The sequence below is a fragment of the Salvia hispanica genome, chromosome 2 (genome assembly GCF_029641045.1).
Source record: "Salvia hispanica isolate PSC_SH4W2 chromosome 2, Shi_PSC_v1, whole genome shotgun sequence".
NCBI classification, from domain to species: domain Eukaryota; kingdom Viridiplantae; phylum Streptophyta; class Magnoliopsida; order Lamiales; family Lamiaceae; genus Salvia; species Salvia hispanica.
The window spans coordinates 37,184,187-37,198,456 of NC_142693.1; the positions used below are offsets into that span (position 1 = coordinate 37,184,187).

Here is a 14,270-nt window from a genome sequence, read left to right on the forward strand (position 1 = left end):
GGATTTCCGCGGCATTCCCGGGACGTCCGTTGCGACGTCTGCCATTGCGTTGGACCGAGGACGTCGTCGTCGGACGTCCCGATTTTTATTTTTTATTTCTTTTAAAAAAAACTCTATATATACGGCTCGTTGAACTTCATTTCATTCGCACCACTTGTTTTAATGAGTTTCTCTGTCTCTACTTTCATTTCTTTTGAAGATAAATGGAACACCACGATAGTGATTCCCCCGCCACGAGCGAGTCACAAACGCCGACCCCTCAATCGTCTTCCCGACGCCGAGGCAGAGTTCCGACTCCTCAATCGTCTTCCCGCCGCCGTCGCCGGTTGGGCAAAAGTCCGCGACGCGGATGGCTAGGGGAAAGCGCCAGCGGGTCCCACGAGGTCCAATCGGAAGACCCGTCCCCGGTCACTCCCAAGCTCAACAATCTCGCCAGTGTCTAGCTAACGCAGAGCATGCTCGACACCATGGACAAGTGGTATGCAGCGACTGATCCCTTATACAAGATCATGTTGGAGGATGTCATCGACACTATGCGACACGATTTGGGGATGGCACCCCTGCCCGATAGTGGTCCCGGGACTGGTAACAGAGACGATGGGACTGGCGGCGGGGACGACAAGGAGTGAGACGGGGGCGGATTTGTCGAAGGTTGTTTTATTTTTAACTATGTATTTTTTTTAAAAATAATTATGTATGTTTTTTTTTAAAATAAAGTGGTTGCTTTTTCTCCGTATTTGTGTCGAAATTTAAATTCCGTAAAAATTGTTTAATTCTGTAAAATGTTTAATTTGGTGAATTTGTGAATTTTTATTATTGTGGATGTCCGTCGGGATGGCCAGCATTGTGCAGTGCGATGTCCTTATGACGTCGCAGTGCAGTGAGAGGTCCTTATGGCATGGCAGGAGGTGTTTTTGGGATGTCCGTCGGGATATCTGCACCACTGTGGATGCTCTTAGTAGCAAGCACTATTCATATTTATTAAGTAGTATTTCTATTTTTACAAAAAATAATTATATTTTTTCATTTTAGGTGATTCACAAAATTTCATACATACTCCCTCCGTCCCACCACAAGTGATCAACTTTCCATTTTGAGTTGTCCTACCATAGGTGATCAATTCCTTTTTTAGCTAAAGACAAAACTTTAATCATCTCTCTTATATTTTATTCTCTCTTTTTATTTTATTCTCTCGTTATCTATCTTACTTTTTCCTCTCTCATATTCTACTCTCTGCACTTTAACTCAATATATATCATTTTCTTAATCCCATGTCCAACAAAAATCCATCACTTGTAGTGGCACAGACATGTTCTTTCACAGATCACACTATTCTATTATTCAATTTAAATACTTCCATTACCAAAAAGTTTTCATAATATTAAAATGCATTAAAAAATCCGAAATACTATTTATAAATTTTTAAAAAATAAAAAAAGTAAATAATTAAAATCCCAAAAAATTTAAAATTACATAATTAAAATCCTAAAATTTAAAAAATTCACTACTCGTTCCCGAATTTCGCCCAAAGATGTACAACTAGATCTTGTTGTAGTTGGATGTGAGCTTATTAATAGTATGCTTGTTCTTCTTGCTCCGCATCCACAATCAATTGGTCTTGATCGTTTGGATCCATTTGGTGAATTGTATGAAGAAATGTGAGAGAAGTATGAGTGAGAGATGGTTTGACGTAAAAATAGGTGATGAATGATGGTATTTATAGATAATTTGGATGAATTAAGGATAAAAATTAATAATAATTAAAAAAAACAAAAAAAATTGTAAAAAGGGTCATAAACATCTCTATTTTTGGTAAGTGGCAAACTAATTTTTTATTTATTTTTTTTTGAATTTTTTTGGATTTTAAGAATTTTTGAAAAAAAAAACATTTTAGCGGATTAAAATGAGGCGATTGGGCGTCACCGCTCACACAGTGCGCGCCACGTGTCCAGCATGCGTGCAGCCCACCCGGCAAGCGGAGCTCTTAGCTAAGAGCACGTCCGTGCCGACGGCACGAGCGCAGCCGTGCCAACTATTTTATCTCTCTATCTCACTCTTAATGTATCAATTTTGCATTAAAAATTGTGTCTGTCCACTATTTAAAACAAATTTTGTTGACAAAAGTAATACGTATTATAATTTAATTTAAAGTAAAAAAAATAACTTTATTAAACAACTAAAATAAATTACATAATTCAAAATTATGTGCATTATCGACGCGATCAAAGCGTGTCCAAATTTTTTTCAACTAGATCTTGTTGCAATGGTTCATATTAATATTTTTCTATCGTGGTTTGACTCGCAACGAGTTGCTTACCTTTGAAAAATCTAAAAAAGCACTTTGAGCGGAAAGATCGTTTGATAATCATTTGCGCAATTAGGTATTGTATCTTAAGTAATGAATGGAGTAAAAAATGATGTATGATTCTTGAATAATGTAATGAAGAAATAGAGTTAAAAGCAATGAATTTTAATAAGAAATTGGTAAAATAAGAAAGAAAATGAGAAAAAATGGGTAAAGTTAGCGTGATAGGGAGAAAAGGTGGGTAAATTATGATAGAGATGAAAAAGTGAGAGAGATAAAAACTTTTTATTTTGAGAAATGAGACTATTTTTTATGGATATCCCAAAATGAAAAAATGTGACTATTTTTTATAGACGGTGGGGGTATTTTTAAAGAAAATATAATGTGTCGCAAGGGTAAAAGTAAAACACTAGTTTAATTTTTACAGTTTCGTGGTTTTATTAATATATACTCCTAGTATTTTCTCAGTTAAATAGTACTCCTAGTAAGTACTACTACATGTTCTAATGTGGGGAATGGATCCTCCGCCGTGCTCGCAGTACCACAGCAGGGAGTGCTATGCTCTCATAGCACATTTAAAAAAGAAACTTAATCAATATTTTAATATTTTATTTTATAAATAAAATATTCAGCAGTTGTGAGAGCACACCACTCCCTGCCATGAGAGGGGAGCATAGCAGGAGATCTATCTCCACTAATGTGTCCAGTGCGAGAGTTATAATCAGTGTACTTATTACATAATCCAAGGACTAAAGTAAAACAAAATTTGGAAATGCAAAGAACATGATGTAATAATTTAAAGGAGAAAACTATATTTGTCTTTTTGTGGTGTATTAAGAATGCATAAAATGTGTGTACATCAACTTTACGAATGATTGGCGTGGATGAATTATGATCCCAAACAGACCTTGTAAGAATATATTCCTGCAAATTGGTTCAAGAGCTATAATTTGTCGTACAGTATTTGTGAAATTTTTCTTAATAGTAATTAGACATGATCATTAAGTGTCGGTTATGAAAACTGTTAGCACTATAAAAAATTAATCAATATAGTAGTACTCCGTACATATTTTTAGAAGATTAAAAACATTAAAATTACCGATATGTATGTCACTATACTTTGCAATTTGCATTGTTTGTTTGAAAAAATCAGAGGAAAATTTGAAACGATTTTACGACCGTACGTGGGGTCGTATAAGGAAATAATTTTTGGGTGAATTATTTAATCGATTAAACAAGGCTGTATTTTTGTTAATTTTAAAAAATGGAAATATGGTTGATTGACGTTTATAAACTATAATTGACCACATTCAAAAATGGGCCGGCAAGCAAAACACAGAGCAGTGCGGAGGAAAGAAAGTGAGACAAGACAGTTAAAAAAAACAATAAATAAAAAAAGAGAGTAAAGAGGTAAGAGTGGCGGGGTAGGCTGCATGCTGTCTGTGCAGCTTTGGGAATCTAACAACAGCTAACAAGGGTAGAGAGGGAAAGATCTCTAACTCACAGATTATTGCTCTATACTTGAGTTGAATATAGATGAATACTCCTACCACTGACTAAATGAGTAAATTCTATTTCAGCCCCACCCCAGAATTTGTCTGCCAAACATTCATAACAATTTGGTCAATTTTCACGCAATGTCATTTTTACAGTTATGTCTAGTGCATGACTAAAATTGATAAATACTCCCTCCTTGCACTAATATAAAATGGAGTACTATTTGATTTTGTCCAGCAGGAATAGCATAATTAGTTTTGGAGGGATAGATTTACAAGAGGCAAGAATGAAACATTTGATTTTCGACACAAGATTTTTATATAGTATTGATTTGTGAGTTATGGTCGAGAAAGTAGAGTAAAAGAGAAAAAAAAATAGAGATGGTGTTGTTTCTATTTTAAGAAACGTTTTATTTTTAATAAGACAATCCAAAAATAAAAGCGTTTCATTTTTAATGAGACATGAGGAATATTTATTTCAATAGAGTGAATTATATAGTTAGTCCCTTGGTTGTTGGTGTTGTAAACATTTGATAAATAAAAGAGTGAACTATAAAAATAGTCCCTGGACTACCAATGAACCCTGGACTTTAAAAATATCTCTAGACAACTCTGGACTAAGCGTTTATCTCGAAAATGGTCATTTTTCACTGTTTCGTGACGAAAATACCCTTTTGGGGGGTTTTGGGGGGTTTGGGCAATTTGGTCTTTTTACATTTTAAATTTAATATTATTTCAGTTATGTACTAAATCTGATATTATTTCAAAATTATCATTCTTCTTTCCTTCTGCCATCCTTCACTTTGTTTCTTTATTTCAATATTAGGTTTAATTTTATAAAATTAAATTTTAAAATTCTATTTTTAAATATCAATAAATTTTTTTAATTATTAAAATTACTATTAAATAACAAATTAATAGTTTTAATCAATATTTGATAGTGTCTAATATTTAATCAATAAGGTACGACGACGCCTTAGTTTTAATCATATAACACGATTTAGTCAACTTCATAATATTTTTAGTCAAATTCTCCTATACATTAGATGCATATTTATTTCGAAATAAATCGTGTTATATGATCTATTTATGATTAAAACTATTAAATGTTGATTAAATCTAAGGTGTCGTCGTACCTTATTGATTAAATATTAGACACTATCAAATATTGATTAAAACTATTAATTTGTTATTTAATAGTAATTTTAATAATTAAAAAAATATTGATATTTAAAAATTGAAATTTAAAATTTAATTTTATAAAATTAAATCTAATCTTGAAATAAAGAAACAAAGTGAAGGATGACAAAAGGGAAGAAGAATGATAATTTGGAAATAATATTAGATTTAGTACATAACTGAAATAATATTAGATTCAATAAATAAAAAGACTAAATTGTCCAAACCCTCCAAAACCCCCTAAAAGGGTATTTTCGTCACGAAACAGTGAAAAAGGACCATTTTCGAGATAAACGCTTAGTCCAGGGTTGTCTGGGGATATTTTTAAAGTCCAGGGTTCATTGGCGAGATAAATGCATAGTCCAGGGACTATTTTTGTAGTTCACTCTAAATAAAAATATGGTCATACCACCCTAGCATTCAATATAATCACGAATGAGGTCATTTTTTTATAGTTTTTATATATTTTTTATGGCCAAAACGCCCCACAGGTCTTGGACGGCAGTTTTGTACATTTGAATGATAGGGGTGTATGTCGATTTTTATTTTTTGTTAGGAGTCTATGGTGTTACAACCCAAAAGGCCTTCTTTTGTCTGTCTTCCCACATCTTTTATTTTCCATCCCCTTCTTTTATACTTCCTCCGTCCCACCATAAGTGATCAACTTTCATTTTGAGTCGTCCCACCACAAGTGATCAACTTCCTTTTTTTAGCTAAAAATAAAATATCAACCATCTCTTACTTTATTTTCTCTCTTACTTTATTCTCTTTTTATCCCTCTTACTTTTTTTTCTCTCTTACTTTATTCTCTTTTTATCTCTCTTACTTTTTTTTCTCTCATACTTTACTTTCTCCACTTTAACTCAATACATATCATTTTCTTAATTCCCATGTTCAAATGAAATCCATCACTTGTAATAGGACGGAGGGAGGGAGTAGTAACTTTTTTCTTATATATGCAAATTCATAGAAAAGAATATTGCTTCTTCTACTACAGGTGGTTTGAATGGTTACAAAGGTTGTTGGTGGCTAAGGTTCAGGTAAGATATTGTTTGTGTCGAGAAAGAGCATCTATTAAAGTAGTGGTAGATCCACGACGTGAAAAGTATGGAGTGCTTTACTTTGTGTGTGGAAATAAGGGCAAGATGGGTGAACGCCATTTTCCAATGGTGAAAATAAGAGCAAAATGGGTGGGTGTCATTTGGATGGCAGTTTTGCGAACAATGAAAGCTGAATATTTTCTCAAAATCATTTACGCATACAACATCCCATCAATTATTTTGCAGTCAATATTTGAAGTTGAAGATTTGGAGGATGAGAGTTCAGTTGAAAGATGGAAGTAAACATATATATAAAGAGTGTATTTATTGATGGTAGTTGGAAATGGGAAGATGAGAGTTTAGTTGGAAGATGAAAGTTGTCGTCGTAAATATCCTACACATCATTAGTAAAACTTTAATCCCATACAAAGTACCAAAACTCATTATAAAATCACATACGAAAGTACGTATGTAAATTTGAAATAACATACTAAGTACTCATATACATTTAAAAGTCCACAAAAAGTGGCAGAAAGAAGAGAGAGCTTAGGAATTGCAAAATTTATATTACTAATGTCACTTTGGGTCGGTATATTTTAATAAATATTTGGTAAATTTGTTGTAAGTGGAGAAATAAGCCCGCAATAAATTAGTAGAAAAATGAGCCGAAGAACAAAAGTGATCCTCATTATGTTCTCTAATACTTGAGATATTTTTTCATTTCGGAAGATCTCATAGTTGAGTAATTTCTATATATAATAATCAATAATATTTTTTTTTCACTTTTATTTTACTCTCTCTTACTTTATCTCTACACTTTAAACACTTCCTATTCTATTCTCTTTACTTTTTTCTCTCTCTTACTTTTTATCTATTTACTTAACACACTAAACATCACTTTCTTAAACTCTATGTCAAAAAGTTTCACCTCAACTATTCGGGAACGGATGGAGTATATATTTGGCAGGTGAAGAGAAAAAGGAAATTGCGAAACATTTACGGACGAAGTACTCCATCCGCCCTGCATTAGTGGAGTCATTTTATCATTTTGATACGTTCTAGTATAATAGTAGAGTCATTTCATTTTCTAACAAAAGTTAACACATTTTTTCTCTCTAATTTTTTTTATTTTACTTTATTATTCATTTACTACTAATTAGCTCACTTAACATAAATTTCTTAAATTGTGCGTTGAAAAAAAACGCCTCCACCGCCGGCGGGCGGAGTAAGTAGGTAGTTGTGTTAATTAGGAGATGAGTGGGGGAGAGATTGGTAATTGCATTGCGGAGAGATTGTCAGATATTGCTGCCCAATATAATTCCATAACTTGATTCTCTTGAGGTGCGTGGACCATCTAAATTGCTTCTATATTGTTTGTTCGTGACGTGACCATTCTGTTTTTTTATATGTACTCCTTGATAATTTATAGCCCAAAATTGTGCTATTGAATGAAATTGAGCAGCGACGCTGGCTTATGTTCCCACCAATCAAAATATTTCAATTTTTATGTTTAAAAATATCATTAAATGATCAATGATTTGCTAAATTCTCTGCTGCAAAAATCAAACATATGATAAAGGTTTTATCAAAATCTCAACCCACCATAAGTGTTTGTGTATTGGACGTGTGATATATATGTTTCACACTTGTGAAAGAGCTTTTATTAAAGAATATAAATAACTTGCGTTGATTAAGATGGAAAATCAAAATCAAAATCTAACTTAGTGAAAAATATGTTATCGTGGAAGCTGGAAATTGTGAGTTCCCATTATATCTTTTTTAATTTTGTGTTTTCTTGTTTATTTCATTTTTTACTTCATTTCTTGTTTTTTTTTTCTTTTTTAAATGATACGGATAAACTATTGGTAGGATGTGAATTCATTTAACATATAAAATTAAAATTTTAATTAAATTTATATATGATTTTTTTATCTCTAATAAAATTCGTAATCTTAATTAGATCATAATAGTATATTTTAATATACACAATATAGTATATATAAAATCTGTATAAGTGAGTCATACGCAATCAGATTCCATTCTTATTTAAATTTGATGACGCAAAGCATCTATATATACTTAATTAAAAGAGAAATAAACAAAGATAGAAAACCTCGACAAAATAAATCACGTGATGACACGAGGGAGATTACACGGAATGAGAGTGTCGTATTCCGGCATGCTACTTATCTTCATAGGCTTTCCAGTCAAACTGCTTTTTACATTTATATACTTTTTTGTTTGATTATTAAATAATGCAATACACATTACTCTTTAATTTCAAAATGAGGGTCTTTGATTCGTTGTAGTTAAAATTCAACTTTTGCATTTGTAGATCTCTCTAAATAACTTTGATGCCTCAGATTCATAGATAATTTTACTTTTATGATCCTTTATTTATTCGTTGGAACAAGTAGACATGGAAAGGCTCTAAACTATAGGATTTTAGAGGATTCCTAAATAGTAGAGCCATAAAAAATATATTTAGGCCCAACTACTTTATCCTCAAACTTTATAGGCCTTTTCCAAATTAATTTTATGTAACATGGCCGTTGGATCAGGCCGGCTCCATCGGCCCAACATAGTTTCCTAATATTTCAATGGTGTTTAAACATCACATATTTAAAGATATTAGTCACTTCAAAAAATTATTTTACTGAAATATATAAAGCAAAAAATAACATATATTAAAAAATGCTGGCTGTGGGGTTCGAACCCACGCGCACTTATGTGCAGAAGATCTTAAGTCTTCCCCCTTAACCTCTCGGGCAAACCAGCTGATACATTTGTTGTAAAATTTAATTTTACCTAGGTTATTTATGTAAAAGTGAAAATAGTAATAAAATCCAAATGAATTTCAACATAATTTTTTGTCGTAGGTGTATTTTAATGGGCTAAACCAAAATAAATTATACTCGATTATTATATATTTTTTATCTTATTTTATGGTAAATCATCTCATTTTTTTTAATTAATATCTAAAAAACTAGATCTTGATAAAATGTACCAACCAAAATTTCGGTAATTAAAAGTTAACAGAATCGCTAGAACCTGATGTGAAAATACACGTAGCATTTCAAAATAATAATTTTGAACGTCAAATTCGGAAGGATCATAAGAATTTCGAGAAACCGGAAAATTTTAATGATTTATTTTGTTTCATATCGTTTGGATATTAATTGGCCAAATCAATACATTATGTATTTATCATAAAAACAATAAGAAGGTTAGTCACTCAAACTGCCGATAATATCCTTTTCATGAACAAAATATAAAGGATAAATGATAATTTAAGATAGTATGCTTTTTGTAGTTGGTCATTTCTATTAAAACAACAAGACTTATCATATTATATCGTCTCATGTCACGTTACATCAGTAACACAAAAGGTATGATAAATCAAAAGTATCTTTAACCCATTTTAATAGACATTTTCTTTATGCCAATTTATTCCCACTGGTCACGATTTTGATCTGTCCACGCTATCTACTTGCTACTAGTATAAATACTTATACATAGACAAATTACCCACTTGTCACTTGTGATATGACTTGGAATCATGCAATAGACAGTTTCAACAATAAAATTAGGTGGGCCGTTTATTTAAAAAATTAAATCCAAGTTGCTAAAACAACCAAGATTGGAATAGGAACAACATATATGTGCATATTTTATAACAAGAACTAGTCTGTATTCAATAATGTGCGATATTTTTTTCAGGTGAACGGAAGTGTATATTTTTTTTATTGAAATTACACAAGTACATGAAAGTTTATATTTTTTAATTGAAATTAGACAATAGTGCAAGGATTATTTGAGGTTAAATATGGCACCGTTGGCGGAGACAGGTGTAAAAGCTTAATTCACATTTTATTAACATTAAAATAAGACTATAAGTGAATTATGTTATTTTATTAAGGATATGATTATCGTTTGCACGAAGATTAATATCTATGTTCTAAGTACTATTACAACTTAGACATCTTGTTTTGTCTATAGCCCATATAACTTGAATCTACTTTAACTAATCAAACAAAAATAAATAATTCTAACAGAATAACAAATAAAGATAGCTAATAAAAAACTAGATTTGAAACAATTAAAAAGAAAATATAAAGAAGAGATATGATATCAATTCACTGTGTAGTTAATTCAACTATTAAACTATCATTCAATTATGACTCAAATTTCACTAAAACAGTCACAATTATAATCTTAAACCTTCTATTGAATCATTCACGCCATGGATTACTCATTAGATCTTCTGCATCAAAATTCATAAGCAAGTGGAGTAAATGATGTAACTCCTAATTGTTCTTAAGATCTATTTTCTTCACACCTAGTCACAAACCTATCGGTTCTATTGCATTAAGGTGTTAATAATTCATAGTTATGCATTACTTACTTATCTCTCGAATCTTGTAACAACTGGGGATAAATTCAATTCTCATACAAAATGTTTTACACTTGTTATAATTTGATACAAAAAATTTCAAGTTTACATAATTAGTAAAAAAAAGTTATCTCGATGTTTAATTTTAATACAAACCGTTACTACAGCACTAACTCCGTTAATTAAGTGCTTATGTGGCATGTGACTCATCAAAATACACCAAAGTGAATATAAAAAGAAGGAACAAATGCATAACAGAGAGGCTGCTGCTTCCCAATTCGCATTGCCTTTGAAGTTCCCATTCATTCATCTTACATTTTGCTAGAGATGAACTCAAAGCTCCATAAGGGAGAATTGTTAGAGTAGAATAAGCAAACATAATATACTTAATAATTGACAAATGCATTTTACCATAGAAATATCAAAGTATAGCTAATAGAGTCCAACCAGACATTTTATAAAGCCAGATGTAAGTTAGCATCTCAGCACAACATTATGGGCAAAGATATCATCTTTTTATACAACTATAAGTCCAATTCCTACCAATAATTTGAAGCTTTTTCATAACCTTTAAATTAATCAAAAGCAACCATGTTCCAAATCTCCTACATTAAAAATCCAAAAAAAATAGCAATAACACATGACTAAAATCACAATCAAATCCATAATATTAGAAAAAAAAAAATAGGAGAAGACAAATGACTGTAGCAAGAAATTAGTACTTAGTACTTGATATCCAACAAAAATTGACAACAAAATATGAAACCTTCCAACATTGCAACAAAAGTTAACAGCAATATAAAAATGTCTAATATTGTAGCAAGAAGTAACAACAATATCAAAAGCTGACTTGATATCCAAAACAGTCATTCAAAAAAAGGATAATAGCCATGAAATCAACATTCAAAACATGGAGAGCAGGATCATCTCAATTTTCAACATTAGAAGGTTGACTTGATATTTCTTGATGCTCTTGTGAAGTGTTAGCACTCTTCCTTCTCACCGGCAGCTTGTTTCTTCTCATTACCATGCTTACACATACTTCACTTTGATCTTCTCTAACATTTCCATGAAATGAGAAGCTTGAGAAGCTTGCCTACCACAGGTCCTTTTATTGTGGCCTTGACCTCCACACTTAGAACAATTTCCTTTTACTTGTCCTGCATTGCCTAAAATTTTCGTTCCATCTTTTGCTACCTTACAAACCTGCTCATCTATTTTTTTTCTCCTACACTTTTGTTTTCTTCCTCTCATCACTTTCACAGGAGGTGGTTGCACCGGGAGATAACCTGTTGGTTCATAGTCATCTATATCTCTAAGAGGATTTATGACATGTCCATATGCAGCCTTAAATCTATCTAAGCTGTAATATTCATGCACAAATTCCTCTGGATTCTTTATTTCTTGTAAGATGCAAGGAATGGTGTGTTGGCACGGAATTCCAGAAAGCTGCCATTGGCGACAACTACAAGTCCGAGCATCCAGATCAACCACATATAGTTTCTACAATTCCTTATACTTATCAAGCTTCTTGATGATCTTGGGACAAATAGCCCCAGTGTACTTATGAGCCACCTTCCCTTTCAAAAACATTCTTTTCATCAACTTCATTCTAATCACTTCTAACATTGTAAGAATTAGTTGATCTCTAGCTTCCAAAATATAGCTGTTGAAACTTTCACTATGGTTATTTAAGAGAATGTCACACTTTGAAAAACCCCTAAAGTGTGATTTGGACCAATTCTCAGGGGGCTTATTTTCTAGCCACTCCCATGCCTTAGATATCTTCTTTCTTCATGAGAGCCATTCTCCTATAGTATTCTGTAGGATAGGTTGTCTTTGCTGCATTCCATAGCAAATCCTTTAGTTCTGGGCCACCTTTTATAGTTGTTGCCCTACACAAATTCTTCCAGAGATGTCTTCCACAAAATCTTTTCTCCGCATGTGGCATAAGTTCATCAAGAGCAGCAATCAGTCCCTGTATCACAATACATTAAGTTAGTATAGAGAGACAATCAATCCATAAAACAAAGCAACTAGAAAGTACATTTTCTTTATCACTCATAAATGTCCAAGAGCCTGAATTCTCAATATTTAAGTCGATAGACAAGTTCCTCACAAACCAGGTCCATGATTCTCTGCTTTCAACATCTACAACTCCATATGCAATCGGAAATATGCAATCATTTGGATCAATTCCCACATCTACAAGGAGTTGCGCTTTGTATCCACCTTTCATGAAACAACCATCTAATCCTACTAAAAGCCTACAACCAGCTAAGAAGCCTCTCTTATATGCATCAATACATACATAGATGTTCTGAAAAATCAGATGATCAGTCCCTATAAAGACACTGCTGTTGGGGTTAAATTTTTTCAACTCCTCTGCATAATCCCTGATTTTACCATACTGCTCAACCTCAGATTTCATAACCTTTTCTAAAGCATGCCTTCTTGCTCTCCAAAGCTTTGACCTACTAGTCTTTGCTTTAAAGTCTACCTCAAGTTGATGAGCCAATGACTTATTAAAGAATTTGGGGTCTGCTCGTAGGTGTTCTTTGTAAGTTTCGCTCAACCATTTGTAAGTGATATGTCTCTGCGGAATCTCTAAAACACATTTGTGATTGTCCTTGAACTTCTTTATCTGAATTGCCTTCTCTTTCTTATTTGTAGATGCTCTGATCATCCATCCTTCACGGTTTAAACAATTAGCATTAACCCTATCATTTTCATCCCTCACAACCATTACATTGTACTTGTTAACAATGACATATTGTCTAATAGCCTGCTTTAACACCTCCTTGTTTGTAAATAACATTCCATGCTTGAACTTTGGGTCTTTCATATCCTTCTTAGCATTAAATACATGCCATCTTGATATTCTTGCTTCCTCATCACTAGAATGAATACTTATCATTCCATCAGACCCACTCCCTTCACCTTCACCTTCTGCCCAAATCTCATCTTCTTTATCCATATTCTCATCAAACTCAGATTCATTAATCATCCCATCTTTGCCATCTCCATTCCTTTCATCCTCTCAAACATTAACATAAAGAGGAATGACATCCACACCATTATTCAATTCATCAATATTAATATCATCTACTAAGTCGAAATCACTATCTTCAAATGTTAAAATATCATCTAACTCATCAAGATTGATATCAATATCAGAATCTGAACCCAAATCTCCATCCATCTTATACCTATAAAAAATAAAAATAAAAAAACACAAAAACTTAAGCATACTGATTAGCATATATATATATATATATGCTCCTATTTGAACTCTTACATTTTTTAAGCAAATAATAACTATACTTAAATCTGACTATTTTTAAAGAATATTGAACTCATTGTAACTCAAAGTAGAAGGCTCTATCATGTCGTCCATATACAGTGCATGCAATAATAAGCGTATTTGAGGAAGGCTATGAAATTAACTGCATATTTTAATTTTTTTTCCATAATCCTTTAGGCCCTATGCACAAGTTTATGCTCATATACTTTTACAACCAATACTTCATTTAACATAAAAAATTTAATGGTTCAAATACACAAAAACACAATTTTTTACAAGAAATAACAACAAAGAACAAAAAGATTGACAAAAAAAATGAAATAAAGAGAGAGAAGTTTTACAGTGAAAAGTGGATGCAATGCTGCTCTTGGTTCATTGGTGTGGTCTTGAAGAATGTCAAGAGTTGCTTATGGGAGTTGAAAAGTTTTTATCTAGAATTTTGTTTTGTTTTTTATTTAGTTGATGAGTCACATGCCACATAAGCACTTAATTAACGGAGTTAGTGCTGTAGTAACTGTTTGTATTAAAATTAAACGTTGAGATAACTTTTTGT

General features: G+C 32.1%; 1 protein-coding gene and 1 non-coding gene across 2 annotated transcripts; both read right to left on the bottom strand.

Moving 5' to 3' along the window:
• Window positions 1–8,715: 8,715 nt before the first annotated feature.
• On the bottom strand, window positions 8,716–8,798 carry TRNAL-UAA (transfer RNA leucine (anticodon UAA)). The gene has a single exon. It is a non-coding gene; the product is annotated as a tRNA-Leu (tRNA).
• A 2,647-nt stretch (window positions 8,799–11,445) lies between these two features.
• LOC125194266 (uncharacterized) lies at window positions 11,446–13,615 on the bottom strand. The gene is made up of 5 exons (XM_089065066.1): window positions 13,523–13,615; window positions 12,461–13,450; window positions 12,315–12,391; window positions 12,034–12,205; window positions 11,446–11,916 (listed from the first exon to the last, which is right to left on the bottom strand). Exons 1-5 carry the CDS (start codon window positions 13,613–13,615, stop codon window positions 11,446–11,448), a joined length of 1,803 nt encoding a protein of 600 aa, XP_088921192.1.
• Window positions 13,616–14,270: the final 655 nt, after the last annotated feature.